At 40.3% G+C, this 27,485-nt stretch overlaps 2 protein-coding genes across 5 annotated transcripts in view; one reads left to right on the forward strand and one right to left on the reverse strand.

Annotated features, from left to right (window-relative positions):
* RPA1 (replication protein A1) overlaps window positions 1-10,917 on the reverse strand; it is a 70,766-nt gene extending 59,849 nt beyond the window's left edge. The window contains exon 1 of one of the 2 annotated variants that reach the window (XM_015081379.3): window positions 10,759-10,917. In XM_015081379.3, coding sequence (XP_014936865.1) covers window positions 10,759-10,791 — 33 coding nt within the window. In that variant the 5' untranslated portion in view covers window positions 10,792-10,917. Of the gene's footprint in view, window positions 1-366; window positions 519-10,758 lie in introns of those variants that run through there. The other variant, XM_053212350.1, reaches the window with a different exon arrangement.
* A 118-nt stretch (window positions 10,918-11,035) lies between these two features.
* Window positions 11,036-27,485, forward strand: part of SMYD4 (SET and MYND domain containing 4) — a 64,427-nt gene continuing 47,977 nt past the window's right edge. Inside the window, exons 1-2 of one of the 3 annotated variants that reach the window (XM_053212349.1) lie at window positions 11,036-11,297; window positions 12,657-12,802. In XM_053212349.1, coding sequence (XP_053068324.1) covers window positions 12,669-12,802 — 134 coding nt within the window. In that variant the 5' untranslated portion in view covers window positions 11,036-11,297; window positions 12,657-12,668. The remainder of the gene's footprint in view (window positions 11,298-12,656; window positions 12,803-27,485) is intronic. The other 2 variants (XM_015081377.3, XM_015081376.3) reach the window with 2 other exon arrangements.

Here is a 27,485-nt window from a genome sequence, read left to right on the forward strand (position 1 = left end):
AAAGATATGGAGCAACTAGAATTCTCACAATCGATTTAGAGAAGTCTAGCAATTTCTTATGAACATTCACTGAACATGTAACTCAGCAATTACATTCCTAAGTATTTATCCCAGAGAAATAAAAATATATTTCTACAAAAAGATTTGTATGTGAATGTTCACAGCATCTTTGTTTGTAATGGCCAAAAAATGAAAATAACCCAAATGTTTAACAACAGGTAAATTAAACAAATTGATTATTCACAATAAAAGGCAAAAAAAGGCTCAAACTATTGAAACAACATGGATAAATCTCAAAAAAACATTTTGCTAGACAAAGAAGCCAGACACACGTTTATATGAAGTTTTAGAATAGTCAAGGGGCACCTGGGTGGCTCAGTCAGTTAGGCGTCCGACTCTTGGTTTTGGCTCAGGTCATGGTCTTGCATTTCGTGGGTTTGATCCCCGCATTGGGCTCTGTGCTGACAGTGCAGAGCCTGCTTGAGATTCTCTCTCTCTGCCCCTTCCCTGCTTGCTCTGTCTCTCTCAAAAATGAATAAACTTAAAAAAAAAAAATAGAACAGTTAAAACTAGGGGTGCCTGGGTGGCTCAGGTGGTTAAGCGTCCGACTTCAGCTCACGAGTTTAAGCCCCGCATCAGGCTCTGTGCTGACAGTTCAGAGACTGCAGCCTGCTTTGGATTCTGTGTCTCCCTCTCTCTCTGCCCCTCCCCTGCTCACACTCTGTCTCTCAAAAATAAACACTAAAAAAAAATTTGTAGGATAGTTAAAACTAACCTATAAAGATAAAAAACAGAAGTTAAAACTCTGGTTTGCCTAGGTTGGCATTACGAGATGGGGAATTTGCCAAAGCTTGTCAAACTGCACACATCTTGAGCTTTGTTATATATATTTATTATACATATCACAGTTCTATGGTGTGTAAATCACACTGAATTTCAATACAGTTTGAATTTTTAAAAGTTTCTAGGGAACAGAACTGGGGCAGGGTGGGGCCAAACATCAATAATTTCATCAAACACCTTCCTGTTCTATTTCATTTAAAAACCACATGCATGAAATCATAGCAGAAAACTTTCCCAACCTGGGGAAAGAGACAGACATCAAAAATCCAGGAGATACAGAGAACTACCATTTAGATTCAACAAAACCAACCATCAACAAGGCATATCATAGTCAAATTCGCAAAACACACAGGCAAGGAAAGAATTACGAAAGTGGCAAGGGAAAAAAGTCCTTAACCTATAAGGGAAGACAGATCAGGTTCGCAGCAGACCTACCCACAAAAAGTTGGCGGGCCAGAAAGGAATGGCAGGATATATTCAACGTGCTGAATTGGAAAAATACGCAGCCAAGAATTCTCTATCCAGCAGGGCTGTCATTCAAAATAGGAGAGATAAAGAGTTTCCCAGACAAACAAACACTAAAGGAGTTTGTGACCACTAAACCAGCTCTGCAAGAAATTTCCAGGAGGACTCTCTGAGGGGAGAAAAGATGAAACAAAACAAAAAGGACCAAAAGCAACAAAGACTAGAAAGGACCAGAGAACACCACCAGAAACTCCCAACTCCACAGGCAACACAATGGCAGCAAATTCATATCTTTCAGTACTCACTGTAAATGCCAATGCACTAAATGCTCCAATCAAAAGTAACAGAATGGATAAGAAAACAAGATCCATCTCTATATTGTTTACAAGAAACCCATTTTAGACCTAAAGACACCTCCAGATTGAAAGTATCTTCAAAGGGGCACTAAGGAATCTACTCCTGAAATCACTGTTGCACTACATGCTAACGAATTTGGATGTAAATTTTAAAAAAATAAAAAAGAAAATTAAAAGAAAAAAAGAAAAAAAAGAAAAAAAAAGTATCTTCAGATGGAGAACCATCTATCATACTAATGGTCGCCAAAAGAAAGCCAAATAGCCATACTTGTATCAGACAATCTAGATTTTAAAATAAAGACTGTAACAAGAGATGAAGAAGGGCATTACATTACAATTAAGGAGTCTATCCACCAAGAAGATCTAACAACTACAAACATTTATGCCCCCAACATGGAACTCCCAAATATATAAACCAATGAATCAGAAACATAAACTCATTGACAATAATACCATAATAATAGGGGACTTCAACACCCCACTCATTGCAATGGACAGATCATATAAGCAGAAAGTCAACAAGGAAACAATGGCTCTGAATGACACACTGGACCAGATGGACTTAACAGATATATTCAGAACATTTCATCCTAAAGCAGTAGAATACGCATTTTTCTTGAGTGCACACGGAATATTCTCCAGAACAGATCACATACTGGGACACAAATCAGCCCTTAACAAGTACAAAAAGATTGAGATCATACCATGCATATTTCCAGACCACAATGCTATGAAACTCAAAATCAACCACAATAAAAAATTCGGAAAGACAACAAATACTTGGAGATTAAAGAACATCCTACTAAATAATGAATGGGTTAGCCAAGAAGTTAAAGAGGAAATTAAGAAGTACATGGAAGACAATGAAAATGGTAACACCGCAGCCCAAAACCTCTGGGACGCAGCAAAGGCAGTCATAAGAGGGAGGTATACAGCAATCCAGGCCTTCCTAAAAAAGAATAAAGGTCTCAGGTATACAACCTAATTTTACATCTTAAAGAGCTGGAAAAAGAACAGCAAATAAAACCCAAAGCCAGCAGAAGACAGGAAATAGTAAAGATTAGAGCAGAAATCAATGATATCAAAACCAAAAATATAGAACAGATCAATGAAACCAGGAGCTGGTTCTTTGAAAGAATTAACAAAATTGATAAACCCTAGCCAGTTTGATCAAAAAGAAAAAGGAAAGGACCCAAATAAATAAAATCAAGAATGAAAGAGGAGAGATCACAACACAGCAGAAAGACAAACAATAATATGAGAATATTATAAGCAATTATATGCCAATAAATTGAGCAATCTGGAAGAAATGGACAAATTCCTAGAAACATATAAACTACCAAAACTGAAACAGGAAGAAATCGCAAATCTGAACAGACCCATAACCGGTAAAGAAACTGAATTAGTAATCAAAAATCTCCCAAATAAACAAGAGTCCAGGGCCAGATAGCTTTCCAGGGGAATTCCATCAACCATGTAAAGAAAGGTAAGACCTATTCTTTTGAAGCTGCTCCAGAAAATAGAAATGGAAGGAAAACTTCCAAACTCATTCCATGAGGCCAGCATTACCTGATTCCAAAACCAGACAAAGACCCCACTAAAAAGGAGAACTACAGAAAAATTTCCCTGATGAACAGGGATGCAAAAATCCTCAACAAGGTACTAGCCAGCCAGATCCAACAACACATTAAAAGAATTATTCACCACGATCAAGTGGGATTTATACCTGGGACGCAGGGCTGGTTCAATATCTGCAAATCAATCAATGTGATACATCACATTAATAAAAGAAAGGACAGGAGCCACATGATCCTCTCAGTAGATAAAGAGAAAGCATTTGACAAAATACAGCATCCTTTCTTAATAAAAACCGTTAAGAAAGTAGGGATAGAAGGATCATACCTCAAGATCATAAAAGCCATATACAAAAGACCCACCACTAATATTATCCTCCATAGGGAAAAACTGAGAGCTTTCCCCCTAAGGTCAGGAACATGACAGGGATGTCCACTCTTGCCACTGTTATTCAACACAGTATTCGAAGTCCTGGCCTCAGCAGTCAGACAACACAAAGAAATAAAAGGCATCCAAATCGGCCAGGAGGAAGTCAAACTTTCACCTTCACAGAAGACATGATACCCTATGTGGAAAACCCAAAGATTCCACCAAAAAATTGCCAGAACTGATCCATGAATTCAGCAAAGTTGCAGGATATAAAATCAATGCAGAGAAATCGGTTGCATTTCTATACACTAATAATGAAGCAGCAGAAAGAGAAATCAAGGAATTGATCCCATTTATAATTACACCAAAAACCACAAAAATACCTAGGAATAAACCTAACCAAAGAGGAGAAAAATCTATACACTGAAAACTATAGAAAGTTTATGAAAGAAATTGAAGATACCAAAAAATGGAAAATATTTCATGCTCACTGATTGGAAGAAAAAATATTGTTAAAATGTCGATACTGCCCAAAGCAATCTACATGTTCAATGCAATCGCTATCAAAATAACACCAGCATTCTTCACAGAGCTAGAACAAACAATCCTAAAATTTGTATGGAACCAAAAAAGACCCCAAATAGCCAAATCAATCCTGAAAAAGAAAACCAAAGCTGGAGGCATCATAATCCCGGACTTCAAGATGTATTACAAAGCTGTAATCATCAAGACAGTATGAAACTGGCACAAAAACAGACACTCAGATCAATAGAACAGAATACAGAACCCAGAAATGGACCCACAAATGTATGGCCAACTGATCTTTCACAAAACAGGGAAGAATATACAATGGAATACAGTCTCTTCAGCAAATGGTGCTGGGAAAACTGGACAGCAACATGCAGAAAAATGAACCTGGACCACTTTCTTAAACCATACACAAAAATAAACTCAAAATAGATGAAAGACAAATGTAAGACAGGAAGCCATCAAAATCCTCGAGGAGAAAGCAAGCAAAAACCTCTTTGATCTTGGCCACAGCAACTTCTTACTCAACACGTCTCCAGAGGCAAGGGAAACAAAAGCAAAAATGAACTACTGGGACCTCATCAAAATAAAAAGCTTCTGCACAGCGAAGGAAACAATCAGCAAAACTAAAAGGCAACCACCAGAATAGGAGAAGATATTTGCAAACGACGTATCAGATAAAGGGTTAGTATCCATAACCTATAAAGAACTTACCAAACTCAACACCCAAAACACATATAATCCAGTGAAGAAATGGGCAAAAGACATGAATAGACACTTCTCCAAAGAAGACATCCAGACGGCTAACACATGAAAAAAGGTTCAATATCACTCATTATGAGGGAAATACAAATTAAAACCGCAATAAGATACCACCTCACACCTGTCAGAATGGTTCACATTAACAACTCAGGCAACAACAGATGTTGGCGAGGATGCAGAGAAAGAGGATCTCTTTTCCACTGCTGGTGGGAATGCAAACTGGTGCAGTCACTCTGGAAAACAGTATGGAGGTGCCTCAAAAATTTAAAAATAGAATTACCCCACGACCCAGCAATTGCACTAGTAGGTATTTATCCCAGGGATACAGGTATGCTGTTTTGAAGGGGCACATGCACCCCAATGTTTATAGTAGTGCTATCGACAACAAAGTATGGAAAGAGCCCAATGTCCATCGACAGAAGAATTTTGATAAAGATGATGTGGTATATATATACAATGGAGTATTACCCAGCAATCAAAAAGAACAAAATCTTGCCATTTGCAACTATGTGGATGGAACTAGAGGGTATTATGCTAAGCAAAATTAGTCAGAAAAAGACAAATATCATGACTTCATTCATATGGAATTTAAGATACAAAACAGATGAGGGGCACCCAGGTGGCTCGGTCGGTTAAGCGTCCGACTTCAGCTCAGGTCATGATCTCTCAGTTTGTGAGTTCGAGCGCTGCATCAGGCCCTGTGCTGACAGCTTGGAGCCTGGAGCCTGGAGCCTGCTTTGGATTCTGTGTCTCCCTCTCTCTCTATCCCTCCCTCCCCCACACTCACTCTGTCTCTCTCTTGAATATAAATAAACATTAAAAAAACAACAACAGATGAACATAAGGGAAGGGAAGCAAAAATAATATAAAAACAAGAAGGGGGACAAAACATAAGAGACTCTTAAATACAAAGAACAAACTAAAGGTTGCTGGAGGGGTTGGGGGATGGGCTACATGGGCAAGGGGCATTAAGGAAGACACTTGTTGAGATGAGCACTGGGTGTTATACATAGGGGATGAATCCCTGTAATCTACTCCTGAAATCATGATTGCACTATATGCTAACTTGGATGTAAATTTTAAAAAATAATAAAAACCACATGCATATACTAACTTATTACTGTTTAATTTGTGTCATCATAAATAGTGCATATAAGATTAAATCTCCTAGGACATATAACATGATATGTACATTTAAAATAAAATTGCCTCGGGACACCTTGGCTCAGTATGTTGATAATCCAACTCTTTGATTCTGGCTCAGGTCATGATCTCGCAGTTTGCAGGATCCAACCTCACACTGGGCTCCATGCTGGGTTGGAGCCTGCTTGGGATTCTCTCTCTCCACCCAACCCTCCACCCTCCCGCTGTGTGTGTCTGTGTGTCTGTGTCTCTCAAAATAAATTTTAAAAACATTAAAAAAAATACAAAGCAACAACCCAATTAAAAAATGGGCAAAAGACTTTAGAATAGACACTTTCCCAAAGACATAGAGATGGCCAACAGATACATAGGATCCTCAACATCACTAATCATCATGGGAATGCAAATCAAAATCACAGATTGGCTACTATCAAAAAGACAAAAAATATGAAGTGTTGGCAAAGATGTGGACTAAAGGGAACTCTGGTACACTGTTGGTGGGGAATGTAAATTGGTGCAGTCACAACAGAAAACAGTGTGGAGGCCCATCAAAAAAATAAAAATCAAACTACCATATGACCCAGCAATTCCACTTCTGGGTAGGTACCTGAAGAAAATAAAAATACCAATTCAAAAAGACATATGCACCATTATGTTCAAAAAGCATTATTTACAATAGCAAAGATAAGGAAGGAAACCACATGTCCATAAATAGATGAACAAAGACACAGACACACACACACACACACACACACACACACACACACACAGGAATATTACTCAACCATAAAAAAGAAAGAAATTTTGCCATTTGTGACAACATGATTAGACCTAGACAGTATTATGCTAAATGAAATAAGCCTGACAGAGAAGACAAATAACATGATGTCACTTACATGCTGAATCTATAAAATACAAAATAGAAACAGACAGAAACAGGGAACAAACTTGATTACAAGAGTGAGGAATGATTGGGGCTGTGGGTGAAATTTGTGAAGAGGATTAAGAGGTTCAGGCTTCCAGATTTAAAAAAAGAAAAAAGGGTCATGGGGATGTAATGTACAACACAGGGAATTTAGTAACAATGTAATAACTTTGTATGGTGACAGACAGTAACCAGATTTATCATAGGGATCATAGTTCCTAACCTATAAAAATACCAAATCACTAAGATGAACACCTAAAACTAATAGAATATTGTGTGTCAATTGTACTTAAATTTAAAAAACTACAAACCAACAGAATGTAGTAGTCAAGGGCACATCCATCCAAATCTTCACCCCATTGACAAATTATTTAACCTCTCTGCACTTTAATTTCAGTGTAGATGCAGGTAATTATAAAAATCTACCTTATGGGGTTACTGTAAGTACTGACTATTATAAAGTATCTGGCACAATGGAAATGGCAAAAATATTAGTTCCCTTCTCCTTTCCTTATATTACCCAGTAACTTAAGATACAAATGCTATTTATCCTGTTTACCACAGTAGTTACATGCATAATCTCTTCTTTTATTATGTTAGCTCTTGCCCCAAATGTCTCTCCTATTTATGTGTCAGTTGCTTACCCTTTGGGCCTGTGTCTTTTGAACGAAAATGATACTACTTGCTTTAGCTGATAATCAGAGTTCGCAAAGGTGCTCCACACTCAGCCACCACAACACAAAAATTTTTTTTGCCGGGTTACCTGGGTGGCTCAGTCAGTTAAGCGTCTGACTCTTGATTTCAGCTTAGGTCATGATCTCAGTTTGTGAGTTCAAGTCCCACATCAGGCTCTGCACTGACAGCAGGGAGCCTGCTTGGTATTCTTTCTCCCGATCTCTCTGCCCCTCTCCAGTTCATACATAAGTGCACACTCTCTCTAAATAAATAAATAAATAAATAAACTGTAATAAAAGAATTTTTCTTCTTGGGGCATCTGGGTGGCTCAGTTGATTAAGCATCTGACTTCAGCTCAGGTCATGATCTCATGGTCTGTGAGTCTGAGCCCTGCATCAGGCTCTCTGCTGTCGGCATAGAGACCACTTCAGATCTTCTGTGTCCCCTGCCCCATCTCCCCCTCCCCCACTGGTTCTATCTCTCTCCCTCCCTCTCAAAAGTAAATAAATAGGGGCACCTGGGTGGCTCGGTCAGTCAAGGGTCCAACTTCAGCTCAGGTCATGATCTCCCGGTCTATGAGTTCAAGCCCCACGTTGGGCTCTCTGCTGTCAGCTCAGAGACTTCAGATCCTCTGTCTCCCTCTCTCTCTCTCTTCCCCTCCCCCGCTCATTCTCCCTCTCTCTCTCAAAATAAATAAATAAACTTAAAAAAAACCCACAGGTACTTTAAAATAATAAAATTTTCTCTGACATAGGCCATAGCAACATCTTGCTGGCTATGTCTCATGAGGCAAGAGAAAGAAAAGCAAAAATAAACTATTGGGACTACATCAAAACAAAAAGTTCCTGCCCAGCTAAGGAAACAACAAAACTAAAAGGCAACCTACTGAATTGGAGAAGATATTTGCAAATGACATCAAATAAAGGCTTAGTATCCAAAGTATATAAAAAACTGATACAACTCAACACCAAAACCCAAATAATCCAATTTAAAAATGGGCAGAAGATATGGACAGACGTTTCTCCAAGGAAGACATACAGATGGCCAACGTGCAAAAATGCTTAGTATTACTCATCATCAGGTTAATGCAAATCAAAACCACAATGAGATATCACTTCACACCTGTTTGAGGATAAGGTGAGAAAGGAATCCTCATGCACTGTTGGTGGGAATGCAAACTGCTGCAGCCACTATGGAAAACAGTATGGAGGTTCCTCAAAAAGTTTAAATAGAACTACCTTAGGATCCAGTAATGGCACTACTGGGTAGTTACCCAAAAAATATGAAAACACTAATTCAAAAGGATATATGAACCCCATGTTTACTGCAGCATTATTTACAATGGTCAAATTATGGAAACAGCCAAGTGTCCATTGGTAAATGAATGGATAAAGAAGATACGGTATGTATATATATGATGGAATATTATTCAGCCATAAAAAAGAATGAAATCTTGCCATCTGCAACAACATGGATGGAGCTAGACGGTATAATGCTAGGCGAAATAAGTCAGTCAGAGAAAGACAAATACCATACGATTTCACTCATGTAGAACTTAAGAACAAAACAAATGAGCAATGAAACAAGAGAAAGAGAGAGAGAGAGACAACCAAGAAACGGGCTCTTAATTATAGAGAACTGACGGTTACCAGAGAGGAGGTGGTGGGGGGATGGGGGAAAATAGGTGATGGGGATTAAGAGTGCACTTATCATGATGAGCACTGAGTAATGTATAGAATTGTTGAATCACTATATTGTACACCTAAAACTAACAGAAGTATGTTAACTACACTAGAATTAAAATTAAAAAAAAAAAAAAACTTTTTAAAAGCTGGAAAGGAAGCAAGAACAAGAGGGAATATGCAATGATGGGAATGGGGGGGGGGGGTACACTGGGTGGAAGTGAGTAGTCCAGGCAAGAAATGATGATGCCAGAGTGGATGAAAGAGAAGTAGATGTATTTAAGAGAAATGTGTGGAGGTAAAACCAAATTTGGTGATGGACTGGACATCTAAAGTGATGGGAGTCTGCAAGAAGAATGATTCCACAATTTCGGGCTAGCATACCTTAGTGGATAATGGTGCCATTCATCCCTATAGGGAACACCAAGAGGCCCCAACTTACTAAAATAATGGATCTACTTTGGGATATGTTGAATTTAAAATCTCTTTGAGGTATCGGGTGGGCAGACAGAAAATAGAGGTTTGTCTTTCAGATAAAGGTGGCTCCAGAGGTGCCTGGGTGGCTCTGTTAGGCAACTTACTCTTCGTTAAGTCACAACTCACAACTTGTGAGTCCAGGCCCTGCATGAGCCCTGCACAGGGCTCTGTGCTGACAGCCCAGAGCCTACTTGGATTCTCTGTCTCCCTCCCTCTCTGCCCCTCTCCCGCTAGCGTTCTGTCTCTCAAAAATAAATAAACAAAAAATTTTTAAAGGTGGTTCCGGACAAAGACACTTGTGTGCAACTGACATATAGATGGTAATGGTATGTCTTGGTAGAAGAGGGCCTAGAACATAACCTTGAGTAAACAACCTACAATGAGGGACCTGCAAACAAGACGAGGAAAGATCGGGCAAGCCAAGCCAAAAAAGCCGAAACTAAGTTAAGAAGTAATGCTCAACACACTCAAACGCTGCTGAGAACTCTGTTGGTTAAGTTGAAAACTCAAAAGTGGCTGTTGAATTTAACGACTAGGAGGCACTGTTAACTTCAGCCAGCGTTCTTTCTATAGCGATCGAAGGGAACGAAGGATTGGAGTCTGTTAATGGGTTAACCCGACGTGTGCTGAAACGACAACTCTCGAGAAGTTTGCTGTGGACAAGGGGAGGGGCGGAGACAGAGACTAGCCAAAGGAGGGAGATGGAGGACAAACAAGTTCATTTTGCTTCGTTTTCTTAAGTACAAAAAACACGGGCATATTTAAAAGAGGACAGGAAAACTCCTTCGAAGAGAGGGTGATGATTTTAGGGAGTCACCCGACGGTTTCCTGTCCCACCCCCGTTATCTTCTCCCGCGTTCTCTCCCCATAGCCTCCAGCCTCTCTCTCCTTCTCCACCCCGACACGGCCAGGGCCCACAGCTACCCCGCGGCCCGCTGGCCCGCAGGCGTCTCCTCACCGCAATGGCCCCCTCGCTCAGGTGGCCCACCATGCCTTCGCCGCACCAACTCCCGCGCTCGGGATCCTCCGCAGCCCCTGTTTCACTCCCGGGGCCCCGCGCGCTCCAAAGCTATTGGGCCAAGGAGCTACAGGCACCACCCCCGCTTTCCGACATGCGCAGGGCACGGAGGCGGGCTTAAGGGCGGAGCAGCCACCGCGTTGGCCGAGAAGCTGCGAGCAGCCCACGTGACACGCCTGAGCTCTGGTTCAGGACCTAGTCTCCCAATGCGGCCTAGGGGCGGGGCCTGGGCCGCGGGGCGCGCGGAGGATGACGCGAGCGCTAACCAAGGGCGCGAGGTGCAGTTCCGGAAGCTTGCCGAGAGGCTTCTCGGTGGAAAGCCTGGCTCGGCCTTTGGCTGGCCGACTGGAAGAGAGAGCTGTTCCCTGATAACCCTGCTGCTGACCATAGTCAAGCAGTAACTAGACTACTTTCTCAACCCAGGGCGGAGCTCCCGCCGGTGCTAGACCTTGAGCTTGGCACAGTGGGGATCTCTGAAGGTAAATAGAATCCAGTCCCTGCCCTCAGAGGAGAGTATGGTCTGTCCAGGGAGTTACCACAGTGGGGGGTCCTCACTCCAAGTAGACATGATATGGGCCTCAGGAGAGACACGAAGTGTGCTGCGATCACAGATGGAAAATCAGGGAAGGCTTCCCAAAGGAGGTGCCATTCAAACTGAGCCCCGAAGGGTGTGTGCAGGTTTGTCAGGTGGACTGTAAGTGAGGATAAGGATGCGCCTGGATGAATGCGAAGACTATGCACAAACTAGAGAGGTGAATAGCCTGGCAAGCTGGGGATAGCTTTAAGTAGCTCAGGATAGTGGGTTACAAAGGAAGATGACTTAGGCATTAGAAAATGAGCCAGGGGTAGGGGTGCCTGGGTGGCTCAGTCAGTTAAGCATCTGACTCTTGATTTTGGCCCAGGTCACGATCTATCTCACAGTTGGTGAGTTCAAGCCGTTTGTCAAGCGCCTCGCTGACAGTATTGAACCTGCTTGGGCGTCTCTGCCCCTCGCCTCCTCGCTCTTTCAAAATAAATAAATAAAATTAAAAAAAATTTTTTTTCAGCGTTTATTTTTATTTTTGGGACAGAGAGAGACAGAGCATGAACGGGGGAGGGGCAGAGAGAGAGGGAGACACAGAATCGGAAACAGGCTCCAGGCTCTGAGCCATCAGCCCAGAGCCTGACGCGGGGCTCGAACTCCCGGACCGCGAGATCGTGGCCTGGCTGAAGTCGGACGCTTAACCGACTGCGCCACCCAGGCGCCCCTAAATAAATAAATTTTGAAAAAAAAAGGAAGAAAACAAGCCCCAGGTCAAATAGTGAAGGATTTGTACTGGGCTTCCCTAAATGCTTGGAGGAGCATTGATTAATTTAAGGCAGAGGATGGACATCTGTCTCAATATGAAGGATGAATTGAATTTAGAAAGCCGGGTAGGGGACTGAGGGCATGGAAACTACTTACACCAGACAAGAGATGGTGAGGACTTGAACTAAAGGAATGACCTGGGGATTGAAAGAAAAAAACTGAACTATACATAGAAACATTTGTTAACTTAATAGTTGCTGAGGAGAGAGAAAGAAAAACCTGGGACGTCTCAGTTTCTGACTTGAGCATCTTGGGAGATGGAGGTCTAAGAGGCAAGCGTCCTTTGTGGAACAAAGTAGGCCTTCAATAAATATTTCTGAATAAAAGGATGTTCAGTGTGAGAGAATATAGATCCTCAGCATGTAAAGTACAGAAAAAGACCACAAGAATTGATTTGGTTGTTTCCCATTTGCTTGAGTGAAATCTTGATTTTTCTAGGATTGTGCATTTGTAGAAATCTGAATCCTTTATTTTCTTACTCATTTTATAGACCTAAAGTAGGATGGATCTGCCTGTGGATGAGTGGAAATCATATGTATTTCAGAAGTGGTCTTTGCTCCCGAAGTCCATTCAGGTCACGATCTCTACCGCAGAGACTTTGAGCGATATCTTTCTTCACTCCTCTTTGCTTCTTCAGTAAGTGAATGAAAGCTTTACCCAGGGAAATGTTGGTCTAGAAAATGTTCTCTTTTGTCATTTTCTCTCAATTTCTATCTCTTTTTCATGGAAGGATTAAGTTCAGATTTTTTACATTTTGGAGCATTCAGCAGTTCTTGCTATTTCCAGTTTTCCCTAACCTACTGTTATAGAACAGACAAGATAGCTTTTTTTGGTGTTTTGGTTTCAATAAGCAATGCTGTGCTGTGGAAAGTAGGCTGTGAACTTTGCCATCTCCCAAAAGATATAGTGGAGATTTACTAGCTGCATATAGAAATTTATAAGTGCTCACATTTAGAAAGGACTTTAGAAGTCATATATTCAAACTCTCTTGACTACCATCCTCAATAAGAAATTCTATTTTATATCATAACCTAGTACATACATACGTATACAGAAAATTACAACAAGAGTTTCCCTAAACTTCATTCAGCAAATTTTTATTGATCACCTGTTTTGTGTCAGACACTGTGCTATATACTTAGTGAACAAAAAATACATCAATGAGGGGTGCCTGGCTGGCTCAGTCAGTAGAGCATGTGACTCTTAATCTCAAGGTCATTCAAGCTCCACATTGGGCAGTAGAGCTTACTTTAAAAAATGAGGAGGGGGGGTGGTGTGCGGGCCTGGGTGGCTCAGTCGGTTGAGCATCCGACTTCAGCTTAGGTCACGATCTCACGGTTTGTGAGTTCAAGCCCTGCTCTAGGCTCTGTGCTGACAGCTCGGAGCCTGGAGCCTGCTTTGGACTCTGTGTCTCCCTCTCTCTCTGCCCCTCCCCTGTTTATGTTGTCTCTCTCTCTCTCTCTCTCTCTCTCAAAAATAAATAAACGTTAAAAAAAATTTTTTAAATAAATTTTATTTAAATAAATAAATAATTTAAATAATTATTCAATAATTCAAAAATAAATAATTGAGAAGAGAGAGACAGAGCATGAGCGGGAGAGGAGAGAGAAAGAGGGAGACACAGAATCTGAAACAGGCTCCAGGCTCTGAGCTGTCAGCACAGAGCCCGATGCGGGGCTCGAACTCACGGACTGCGAGATCATGACTTGAGCTGAAGTAGGATGCTTAACTGACTGAGCCACCCAGGCGCCCCTAAATAAATAAAATTTAAAAAGGGGGGTGCCTGGGTGGCTCAGTCAGGTAGGCAACAGACTCTTGATTGTGCAGAGGCTGCTTGGAATTCTCTCTCCCTCTCTGCCCCCCCCACCACATGCACATGCTCACTCTCTCTCAAAATAAATAAATAAACAAAGAAAAAAAAGAAAAGAACCTTACCACTTAAAAAGAAAGAAATAAAAATACATTAGTGAATCCAAAATAGACACAGAGCCTTACCCTTAAGGAGCATAATTGTGGCAAGGAGAGACAGACAATAAACATAAATAAGCACATATAAGGATATAGTATGTTAAAGGTGCTAAGTATAGTAGGAAAAAAAACAAAAATAGAACAAGATAAGGGAAATAGGCAGTGCCAGGAGTGAGAGTGCAGGTTGTGGTATTAAACAGTGTGATCAGGGGCACATGGGTGACTAAGTCAGTTAAGTGTCCGACTTTGGCTCAGGTCATGATCTCACTTTACGAGTTCGAGCCTCTCATCAGGTGCTATGCTGACAGTGCGGAACCTGCTTGGGATCCTGTCTCTCTCTGACCCTCCCCCATTTGTGCTCACTCTTTCTCTCTTTCAAAAATAAATGAATAAACTTAAAAAAAAACACCTCTGAATAAATAGTGTGATCAGATATGGTCTCATTGAAAAAGTGGAAGTTGAGCAAAGTCTTGGAGATACAGGAGTTAACAAATTAGATTTTTGAGAGACGAGTACTCCAGACAGAGATCTCAAGGTGGGATGTGTCTGGCATATTTAAGCAACAGCAAGAAGACTAGTGTGCATGAACAGAGTAAACCAGAGGGAGAGGAGCAGGAAATAATATCAAAGAGGTAATGAGACATGCATGGAGGTTGGGGGACAGCAAGTGGTACAAGTCATGTTGGCCCTCCTATGTGCCTTTTCTTTTTACTCTGAGTAGGAAATTATTGCAAGGTGTGGTAGGCAGACTTTTAAAGATGATGCCCCCTCCCCAACACTCCCAAGTCAGTTGACCTTGATACACAATTATCTGAGTGGGTCTGACCTAATCAGGTGACCCCTTTAAAAGCAGAGCGTTTTTCCCAGCTGGTAGCATAAAGGAACATCAAAAAGATTCAAACCATGAGATACGCATGTGCTTTTAATGACTTTAAAGATGGAGGGGGACCACATGACAAGGAATGCAGGCAGCCTCTTCAAGCTAAGAGTAGTTCCTGGCTGATAGCCAGCAAGGAAGTGAGGACCTCAGACTTACAGTTGGAAAGAACTGGCTTGATTTCAGCCTTGTGAAACCCTATTCAGAGAACTCAGCGAGACTCACCTGCACTTCTGATCAACAGACTGTGAGGATAATAAACGGGTGTTTTAAGCTGCTGAAGTTGTGGTAATTTGTTACCCAACAGTAGAAAACTAATTCCCAGGGTTTTGAGAGAACGATATGATCTGATTATATTTTAAAGCAGGGGTCAGCAAACTACAGCCTGCAGGGTAAATCCGTCCTGCTGCCTGTTTTTATATGACCATCAACTAAGAATGGTTTTTACAGATAAGCATTTACAGTTGATTTGATGATTTGGGAACACTGGCTTTGAATCCCAATTAAGTAAAATTCATTAAAAAAAAAGAAATCCATTCTCATTAGTAGACCTATATTACGCAGGGTGCCTGGCCTGCTCAGTCAGAAGAACTTGTGACTCTTGATCTCAGGAAGGGGGGGCCAGAGGATGGGGGGGGGGGGGAACCAACTTAAAAAAAAAGTAGACTGGTGTTACAAGACATTATACTCAATTATTTTTTAAGTTGTATCAATAAAAATTTTGTAGAAATTTGTTTTCTCTTTTCTTATAGAGCTACCTCTGTAAGAGCCTCAATTTTACCTCTTGGCCCACAAAACCTAAATATTTACTCTCAGACTCTCCACAGACAAAGTTTGCTAACTCCTGTTTCAAGGGATTACTCTGACCACAGTGTTGAGGATAGACTATAGGACAAGCAAGGGTGGAATTAGAGAAACCTGTTGGGAGGCTGTCGCATTAATCCAGGTGAAAAATGAGGTGATGATAATTTGGACCAGGGTGGTGGTGGTGGGGTTGACGAGAAATGGTTGGAAGCATTCCTTGAAAGATGGAATGTGATATATTAGAGGATGAGAGAAGTAAAAAGTGACTCTAGGGATTTAGGCCTAAGAAAGATGAAATTATCATCACCTGGGAAGACTGCTTTGGAACAGTTTTGGAAAAGACGATCAGGGGTTCTTAGTTCAGTTTGAGATGTCTAGTAGACATCCAGGTGGAGGTGTCTAAGTCAGCACGACATTTAGGAGAGAGCGCTGGGCTGGAGATAGAAATTTGGGAGTCATACATGGTATTTTGAGCTGCAGACTGGGTAAGTTCACCATGGTAGAGAGTATAAATGCTTACTGCGTATGATGTGCGTTGATATTTTCCTTTCTATTTATCTCATTTAAAAAATAATCAAGACCCACTAAACTGATTTCATGACCCACTGAGTCATGACCTACAGTTTGAAAAATAATGTCTAAATCTTTTTGGGATCTGTGGATTCCTTTTACAGAGTTTCTAAAAATGATAGACAACTATTGATGAAAATAGTAATGGTAGCAGAGTTATCCCAAGGTAGTTGGATATGGCTTACTAACACCAAGATGTCCTAATCCACAAGAATCATTTGAAGTTTTGGTGCATGGAAAGGAATATAAATGAAGAGGGTTTGCTTGGTCATTTACTATTGGAGTTCCTCAAGACTCCAACCTAGGCTCTTTTTCCTTTCCACTCTGTATCCTCAACTGATACAGTCTCATGTACACCCATGACATCAATTACCTCCTCTGTATGTTGATTATCCTTAAAATTTTATGTCCAGCCCTCACCTCCCTTCTGAGACTCAAATCTCTAAATCCAGCTGACTACTTAAAAGTCCCAAAGATACTTAAAATTGAACATATACAGAGGCAACTGGGTGGCTCAGTTGGTTGAGCGCCTGACTCTTGATTTTGGCTCCTGTCATAATCTCATGGGTTTGTGAGTTCAAGCCCCACGTGGGTCTCCACACTAAGCATGGAGCCTGCTTGGGATTCTCTCTCTGCCTCTTTCTCTCCCCGCCCCCCCAACTCTTTTTCTCTCTCTCGCTGAAAAAAAAAAAATTCAACATATTCAAAATCAAACTCACAGTCCCTTCCAGTGGTCCCTATCTTAGTGAATTGCACTACCTTATTTCAGTTCTTAAAGCTAAGAACCTATGAACCATTCTATATTTAAAAATAACTCATGGCGAGGAGGGGCATCTGGCTGGTTCAGTTGGTGCAACCTGCAAATCTTAATCTCGGGGTTGTGAGTTTGAGCCCCATGTTGGGTATGGTGATTAATTAAAAATAAAAACTTTAAAAAATTGTTTTTTTAAATAGATAAATACAACTAACAGGGCTCCTGGCTGGCTCAGCTGGTAGAACATGTGACTCTTGATCTTGGGGTTGTAAGTTTGAGCCCCATGTTGGATGTAGATTTACTTAAAAATAAAATCTTTAAAAAAATAAACACATAAATAAAAACAAAATCTTAAAAAAAACAAAAACAAAAAATTAGCTCATGAGGGTGTCTGGCTGGCTCAGTCAGTAGAGCATGCAACTCTTGATCCCAGGGTTGTGAATTCAAGACCTACATTGGGTGTAGAGATTACTAAAAAATAATAACAATAAATAAGGTTTTAAAAAATAATTAAACTAAATATAAAATAAGAACTCATGATCACATGATAGTAGTACAAATGGAAAGATGGGCAAATGGAGGTAAATTGTTGTAAGGTTCTTCTATTGTTTGGGAAATGGCAAAAGTACTAACTGAAGATAGTAAATAAATCAGGGATTCATTTTTTAATCTCCAAGATAACCACAAAACAAATATTTAAACATTTATAATAAGAGGTGCCTGGGTGGCTCAGTTGATTTAACTTCTGACTCTTAATTTCATCTCAGGTCATGATCCCAGGGTCATGGGATCGAGCCCTGCACTGGTCTCCATGCTGAGCCTAGAGTCTGCTTGGGATTCTCTCTCTCTCTCTCTCTCTCTCTCTCTCTCTCTCTCTCTCTCTCTTCCCCCCCTGCTCATGCTCTCTCCCTCTCTCAAAAAAACAAAAAACTGTGATAATCTCCCTCTTTTCCTGTGTGGTATATATAATACTACATAATACATCCCAAAGTTGTCTGCATCCTAATTCCTGGAATTTGTGAATGTGTTAGGTTACATGGTAAGGAGAAATTAAGTTTGCAGATGGAATTAAGGTTGCTAACGAGCCAGTTTTAAGATAGGCAGAGTAGCCTGGATTACCCATTAGCCCAGTGCAATCACAAGAATCCTTGAAAGTGGAGAAAGGAAGCAGAAGAGTCTGAGGGAGATATAACTATGAAAGAATTGTCAAGATAGATGCAGGATTGCCGGTTTTGAAGGTAAAGAAAGAGAGCCACGAGCCAAAGAATGTAGGCAGCTTCTAGAAACTGGAAAAGGTGAGGCCACAGAGTCTCCCCTGGAGCCAGAAAGCAACATGTCTTTACCAACACCTTGATTTTAGCCTACTGAGACCCATGTCGGAATTGTAAGAGAACACATTTTTGTTTGTATCAAGCCACTAATTTTGTAGGAATTTGTTACAGCAGTGACAAAAACCAACACGTTCCCTTTACCTCCCTAATCCAAATTACTATCAGTAGCTAGAATACTACCAACTGGTTCCCCAAATGCATACTTGCCTCCCTCCAAACTATTTCCTACACCACAACAGAAATCCTTTTTCAAAACACAAATCAGATTATATTGCTCTCACTTAAAATCTTTCAGGAGTTTCCTTCGGTCTTACAATAAAGACTAAAATTCTCAACCTAATGTAGCCAGTAAGACATTGCAGTCTGCCCATCGCCCGTGGCCTCCTCTTACCACACTCCTATTTCCAGCATATTGTTGACATTCTTTCAGTTCTTTTTTCTTAATTTTTTTTTTCAACGTTCATTTATCTTTGAGACAGAGAGAGACAGAGCATGAACGGGGGAGGGGCAGAGAGAGAGGGAGACACAGAATCTGAAGCAGGCTCCAGGCTCCGAGCCATCAGCCCAGAGCCCGACGCGGGGCTCGAACTCACGGACCGCGAGATCGTGACCTGAGCTGAAGTCGGACGCTCAACCGACTGAGCCACCCAGGCGCCCCATGACCTTCTTTCAGTTCTTAATGTACACTGTGCCTCTTGTCACGTGGACTTTACTTCCTGTATCTCTTCTGCCTGAAATGCTTTCCCTGGCTTCTCTCTACTCCTCCGCGCCCTAATTAAGTTCTACTTATCCTTCAGGGTCAGCTAGATCTTTCCTCAGGAAAGCCTCCTGAGTCCCAGCTCAGTATATATTAACAACATCACGTAGCTTTCCTTTCCAGGTTCGTGTAATCATTTGATTGACATCTGTCTTCACTGTAGACTATAAACTCCATGAGGGCAAAGATGTTGTCTGTGTTTGTGTTTGTGTAGACAAGAGCAGTGCTGTGTCGAAACAAAACAAAACAAAACAACAGGCATTTAATAAATGCTGATTGAATGTCAATCTGGAAATATGTCTAAAGCTCTTCACCAACTGGCACGTATTTATGCTCAATAAGACTCATACATGACAGCCTCATATACATGCAGATACATAAACACATACCTTTCAGGTTCAATGTTAACGTCTTTATCTTTGTGCCAACAACTGCCGATAGTCTGGCACATAGTGGGCACTCAGATTTTAGTTGAATGAAATGATGAGTGCAGTGTTGAGCCTTGCCAGTTCAGGTACTAACCAGGTACAATTAGCATCTTACTTGTTTTGGGGTGGTTTTTTTTTTTTGATACTTGTTTTTCTTTATGATAAATGTTGACAAGATGCAAATTCATTCTCATCGTATTTGAAATGATATTTAATGAAGTTTAACGGGAAGGTTTCCCCTTTACCGTCTCTTTATTCAATTCTACAGAAACAGCCACAGTTTATTGGAATTTTCTGGTCCTTTTTGTGTATTCTCATACAATTGTAGATATATCTACATTTCTTTTTCTTTATTCTGTCATATTATGTGCTTTGTTCTAGGAGGTTTTCTCCGATGTCACACCTTAATCTTTCTAGCAACCGCATGATATTGCTTATGTAGTTATACCACAATGTAGTTATTCTTTTCCCTGTTGAGGGGCAATTACATTATTTCCAAGTTGTTGCATTTTTACTGTTACAAACAATGCTGCAGTAAGCAACTTTTTTGTATGTTTTTGTACACATATATTCTTAGAAGATAAATAGCTGTATCAGTCATTATGAGCATTTTATTTATTTTTTTATTGTTGTTTTTAATGTTTATTTTTGTGAGAGAGAGACAGAGCAAGTGGGGGAGGGGCAGAGAGAGAGGGAGACACAGAATCTGAAGCAGGCTCCAGCCTCTGAGCTGTCAGTGCAGAGCCCGATACAGGGCTCGAACCCATGAACCATGAGATTGTGATCTGAGCTGAAGTTGGACATTCAACCGGCAGAGCCACCCAGGGCATTTTAAAATGTGATAAATACTGACAAATTGTCTTCCAAAAAGACATTACCGGTACTTTCCTATATCCGCACCAGCACTAGAAAGCAGTAGTCTTTAATTCTGCCAGACTTCAGGACAAAAATACCTTGTTTTTGTTTTGTTTTGTTTTGTTGCATTTTTCTAATTACTAGTGAAAGAATGCATTATTTCTGATGTTACAACCCGTTTATATTTCTTATGCAAACTGTTCATTTGTGTCTTTTGCCTATTTTCCCTCTAGGTTGTCTGTCTTTCTCTTATGAATTTATAAGAGATCTTCAAAAATCTGGTCCTATAATTCTTTGCTATATTTGTGACTAATTTCCCCCCCCCAACCTATTATTTATCTTTACTTGCAGTGTTTTGCATTGTATATAAATTGTGCGTGCTTTAACTTCTATACACCTATATCTTTTTTTTTTTTCTGGTTTCTGAGTTATGTGTCTTGCAAATAGTCTTTATTTTCTTCTAACTCCTTTTGTAGTTTTGTGTTTTAGTTTTCACTCAAAACTCCATCTGGAATTTATTTTTGTTCCAATTCTAGTATATGTGCTGCCGAAGCGAGCACTGGAATTTATTTTTGTATGTGATGTAAGAGAATGTGCTAACTTTTTTCCAGATGATTTTTCCTAGGCATTTATTGAATAGTCCATGATATCCTTAGTGCCTCAAAACGCCATATTCGTTAAAAATTGAATTCCCACTTGCCACAAATTTGTTCCTAGACTCTATTTCTATGTCAAAACCAAAGGGTTTTTACTGTGACTTTATAGTATCATACTAGAATTCTTTCAGTTTCAAGTGACAGAAACCCAACTCACATTAGGAAATTTATGCACTATGAAACTAGGATGTCCAAGGCAGATCTGTTTGCAAGCAGAGTTGTGTCCAGGGGCTCAGATGTCATCAGACTGTAGCTCTTCATCTCGCAGGTAAATTGCACACCTGGCGGGCATAATCAACACTGGTAGCCTTGGACATGTCCTGCAAGCTTAACAACCACAAGAAAAGAGGCCATCTTTCCTGAGAGTTTGGGCAGAAAAGGTCTAGATCAACCTAATTGTGGACTCCAGTCCACCTAATTTTGACTGCCTGATGCATCCTTTCAACCACAAGCGTGAGGCCTTTCTGATTGGCCAGGCCTATAGCACGGTGCTCAACCCTATTGCCACATTGGGGTCTTCCCTACTTCAGCCACAAGAAATGGTTTCCTCCCTGAGACTTTATTACCAGAAGTGGAAGGAAGGAACACTGGAAAGCATGGAAGGCTCGTATAGATGTGGCTTTGCTGTCTGGTAGGCCAAGTTCCCATACACTCATATACTTCTTCTTTTTCAAGAATGTCTTGGCTAGGGGTGCCTGGTGGCCTAGTTGGTTAGGAGTCCGACTCCAGCTCAGGTCGTGATCTCACAGTTGGTGAGTTCGAGCCCCACATCCGGCTCTGTGCTGTCGTCAAAGAGCCTGCTTCGAATCCTCTGTCCCCCTCTCTCTCTCTGCCCCTCCCCCTGCGCTTGCACACGTGCTCTCTCTCTCGAAAATAAATAAATACTTTCTAAAAAATGTTGTTGGATGTTTGATGCAGATTGTGTTGAACTTACAGATTCATTTAGGTTAGGGAGACTTGACACCTTTGCAATGTTAAATTTCCTCCTCCAAGTAAAAGGTATGTCTTGCCATTTGCTTAGGGCTTCCTTCATATCCTTAAGTAAAGTTCTATCATTTTCTTTGTATAGGTCTTGCACATTCCCTCTTAGATTTATTCTTCCTTATTGTAAGATTATTGTTATCGTGAATAAGACTTTTTTTTCGCCCAATTACATTCTCTGACGATTGGTGTATAAAGGCTAGGAATTTTTGTATCCTACAGCTGCCTAACTGTATTTTCACAATATTTTATTGTTTTTATGACAATTCACTTGGAATTTTTAGGTAAGTAGCTATATCTGCAAATAGTAATCCTCCTTTCCAATATTTTTACCTCTCATTTTATCTTTTGATTATAACATTAGTTAGACCTCCAATGCAGTATTGAATAGTAACAGCCATTTAGGACATTTGCCATAGGTTTATAGTACATACCCATTTTTAATTTAAGGAAGTTGTCTATATCATAAATAGGTCTTGAATTTTTTTTTAATGTTTATTTTTGAGAGAGAGAGAGACAGAGTGTGAGTGGGAGAGGGGCAGAGAGAGAGGGGTAGACACAGAATCCAAAGCAGGTTCCAGCCTCTGAGCTGTCGGCACAGAACCTGACGCGGGGCTCCAACTCACCGTAAGATCATGACCTGAGCCACCCAGGCACCCCCAAAAAATTTTTTTTAGGTATAGAATGTTCTTATTCTTAGCAGAGGTCTGCTGAAATGCGTAGAGGTGAACTTTTATGATGACTGTACTTACTTCAAATGGCTCCGAAAAAACATGTATATACAGACGTGTGGGAGTTAACACACTATTGTTTCTCAGCTCCATTCTCAATCCTCTGTACTCTGTGGAACTTGATGCATTGCCAGTTGACTCCATGAGAGGCCCTCAGTAGGGCTCCAGAGACAGAAGACAAGACTGGAAGAAGGAACTCAGTTCTGTCTGCTCCCTAATTAGCATCCACATGAAAAAAACACAGTTAGACTTTTCACCTTATACCATATATAAAAGCTAACTCAAAATAGCCCAAGGACCTAAACTTCAGAGCTAAAATTATAAAACCTTTAGAAGAAAACCTAAGGTGGAAGCTTATGACATTGGCTGGCAATGATTTCTAGGCTATAACAGCAAAGACACTGGCAACAAAAGTAGACAATTTTGAAAATTAAAACAGTTTGTGCATAAAAAGACAATATCAACAGAGTAAAAAAGGCAACCCACAGAAGGGCACCTGGCTGGTTCAGTGGGTAAGAGAGGACATGTGACTCTTGATCTTGTGTCGTGAGTTTGAGCCCTATGTTAGGTGGAGAGATTACTTAAAAAAATAAAAATAAAAGATTTTTTTTAAAAAAGGCAAGCCACATAATGGGAGGAAATATTAGCAAATCATGTACCCGATAAGGAGAACTCCTAAAAATAAGAGAACAAACAACCTGATTTTTAAAATGGGCAAAGGATTTGAATAGAGATTTCTCCAAAAGGATATATCAATAGCCAACAAGCACATGGAGAGGTGCTCTCTTTTTTTTTTTTTTCTGTTTATTTATTTCTGAGAGAGAGACAGACATGAGTGGGGCAGGGGCAGAGAGAGAGGGAGACACAGAATCCAAACCAGTCTCCAGGCTCCAAGCCGTCAACACAGAGCCTAATGTGGGGCTTGAACCCATGAACCGCGAGATCATGACCTGAGCCAAAGTCAGACGCTTAACTGACTGAGCCACCCCGGCACCCCTGGAGAGGTGCTCTTAACATCACTAATAACTAGGGAAATGCAAATCCAAACTACAGTGAGATACCACCTCACATTCATTAGGATGGTTACTAGGAAAAAACAAACAAACAGAAAATAGCTCATGTTGGTGAGGATGCGGAGAACCTGGAGGCCTTGTGCACTGCTAGTGGGAATGTAAAATAGTGTAGCTACTATGGAAACCAGTGTCATTCCTCAAAAACTAAAACTAGAATTAATATATGGTCCAGCAACCCTACTTCTGCATGGATACCCCAGAGAATTGAAAACAGAACTCAAACAGATATTTGCACACCAGTGTTCATGGCAGTATTTTTCATAATAGCCAGAAATGGAAACAGCCCAAATGTTGTCCATCCACGGATGAATGGATAAACAAAATGTGGTATATACATACAATAGAGTATTATTCATCCATAAGAGGAAATGAAATTCTGGTACATGCTACAACATGGATGAATCTGGGAACAGTATGCTAAGTGAAATTAGCTAGGCATAAAAAGGATAAATATTATATGATTCCACTTATCTGAGTTACCTAGAGTAGACATTCATAGAGACAGAACATAGAATAGAGGTTAGCAGAGGCTAAGAAGAGGGAGGAATGGGGAGTTATCAAATTATTTTTTTTTAAGTTTATTTATTTTTAGAGACACACAGAGCACAAGCAGGAGAGGGGTGGGGGGAGGGGGGGACAGAGGATCCAAAGCAGGCTCTGTGCTGACAGCAGGGTGCCTGACATTGAATTTGAACTCACGAACCATGAGATCATGACCTGAGCCGAAGTCAGATGCTTTACCCACTAAGCCGCCCAGGCACCCCTGAGGAGTTATTTTTTAATGAGGACAGAGTTTTCAGTTTGGGATGGTGACAAAGTTATGGAAATGGATAGTGGTGACAATTGCATAATATTGTTAATGTACTTAATGCCACTGAACTGTATACTTAAAAATAGTTAAAGTGTCAATTTTGTCATGTGTATTTTACCACAGTAAAAATAATTAGAAAAATTGTTTTGGCGTACCTGGGTGGCTCAGTTGGTTGAGCATCTGACTTCAGCTCAGGTCATGATCTCATGGTTTATGAGTTCGAGCCCTGCGCTGACAGTTCAGAGCCTAGAGCCTGCTTCAGATTCTCATTCTCTCTGCCCCTCCCCCACTTGTGCTCTGTCTCTCAAAAATAAATAAATGTAAAAAAAAATTATTTGTTTTGGGGCACTTGGGTGACTCAGTCAGTTTAGTGTCCAACTCTTGATTTCACCTCAGGTCATGATCTCAGGATGGTGGGATCAAGCTGGGTGTGAAGCCTGCTTGAGATTCTCTCTCTCTCCCTCTAGCACTCTCTCTCAAAAAAACAAAACCAAAAACAATAGGGGTGACCAGGTGGCTCAGTGGGTTAAGCGTCCGACTTCAGCGCAGGTCATGAACTCACGGTTTGTGAGTTCAAGCCTCACATCAGGCTCTGTGCTGACAGCTCAGAGCCTGGAGCCTACTTCCGATTCTGTGTGTCTCTCTCTCTCTCTGTTCCTCCCCCACTCACACTCTGTCTCTCAAAGAATAAATAAACATTAAAAAAATTTTTTTTAATCTTCAAAATATATATATATATATAAATATATTTTTTAAGAAAGAAAAATTGTTTTATCTCACTTCCTCAAATTTTTTATCATACTATTCCAGAAGAAAATTTGGAATATGAAAAAGAAAAAGAACATCCATTTGCTTTTCAAAACTTTGAATCAATTACTGAGTTAACTTGGTGCCTGAAGAAAAGAATGAATTATTGCAGCTTAGTTCTTAATTGCACTAAAGAACAATTATACAACACTGAATTTATCATCATTTTGGATTAAGATAAAGAGTATCCATTGTTAGGCAAGAAGAGTTTTGCTATAATTATTATTCACGACAATCTTTTTTGCTTGAACTAGGATTTTCAGATTTACCCTAATTTGAAACAAAACAAAAACAAACAGGAAAAAAAAACCACAACAGACTCTATGGTTCACCAGATACGCATAGGGTATTATCCTCATATTGTTTTTAGACTGGAATAAACTTAGAACAGGCAAGCACACCTTTTAAATTAAAATTTTTTAATTAAAATTTCTAATTTTCCTTTTTATATTATTTCTTTTGATATTTTTCTATATTGTATCTAAATACTAATAAAATATTTGATATTAACTCATACATAGTAAAGATAATGTTTTGTGAGATTTCAATACATCTGTACATAGACACATCAGACTGAATCACGGTGTAAAAGATATTTCTTATTATGGGTCTTTGTAAACAAAAATTTGAAAAACATTCTACACTTCTGATCTCAATTTCTTTGAGAAGAAATGCTTAAGAGAATTTTTAGTTTTCAGGGCACCTGGGTGGCTTAGTCAGTTAAGCTTCTGAGTGGGCTCAGGTCGTGATCTCATGATTTGTGAGATTGAGCCCTGTGTCAGGTTCTGCACTGACAGCACAGAGCTTGCTTGGGATTCTCTCTCTCCTGCTATCTCTGCCCCTCCCCCACTCATGCTTGCTTGCTTACTCACTCTCTCAAATAAATACATATTTTAAAAATTAAAAAAAATTGGGGGGCACCTGGGTGGCTCAGTTGGTTGAGCGTCTGACTTCAGCCCAGGTCATGATCCCATGCTTCGTGGGTTCAAGCCCCACGTCAGGCTCTGTGCTGACGGCTCAGAGCCTGGAGCCTGCTTCGGATTCTGTCTCTCTCTCTCTCTCTCTCTCTCTCTGCCCCTCCCCACTCTGTCTCTTTGTCTCCCAAAAATAAACAAAAACTTTTTTTAATGTTTATTTTTGAGAGAGAAAGAGAGAGCAGAAGCAAGCCGGGGGGGGGGGGGGGGTGGAGCAGAGAGAGAGGGAGACACGGAATCTGAAGCAGGCTCCAGGCTCTGAGCTGTCAGCACAGAGCCTGACACGGCTCAAATCCATGAACCGTGAGATCATGACCTGAGCCAAAGTTGGACGCTTAACCCACTGAGCCACATAGTCACCCCTAAAGAATTTTTTAAAAAGGGAATTTTTATTTTTCACATTATGCATATTTTACTTTCTTTACAGTTAAAGAGAGAGTCTAGGATATTCTGTTTCTCCTTGTTGCCAGAATGGTGTATTCTCCGTTGCCAGTGTGTGTGTTTATTTGTGGGGTTTTTTATGTTTATTAATTTATTTTTGAGAGAGAGAGCAGGAGAGGAGCAGAACAAGAAAGAGAGAAAGAATCTCAAGCAGGCTTTGCATTGTCAACACAGAGCCCAATGCAGTGTTCAAACTCACAGACCGTGAGATCATGACCCCTGCCTAAACCAAGAGTTAGACACTTAGCCTTTTCAGGTTGAAATAATTTCAGAATTATTTGTAAAATAGTAATTTTACAATAGTAGTAGTAATTTTTACAATAAAATTTGTAAAAATAGTACAAATAATTGCTGTGTAATATACTTTGTTAAGTATATTTTAAAAAGTATATACTTTTAAGAAGTATATACTTTGTTAAGTATATTAAGTATAACAAAGTAATATACTTTGTTAAGTAACAAAAATTCAATCAAGTAAATTTTTTTAAGTTTATTTATGTA

This window comes from Acinonyx jubatus, chromosome E1, assembly GCF_027475565.1.
Source record: "Acinonyx jubatus isolate Ajub_Pintada_27869175 chromosome E1, VMU_Ajub_asm_v1.0, whole genome shotgun sequence".
Classification (NCBI taxonomy): domain Eukaryota; kingdom Metazoa; phylum Chordata; class Mammalia; order Carnivora; family Felidae; genus Acinonyx; species Acinonyx jubatus.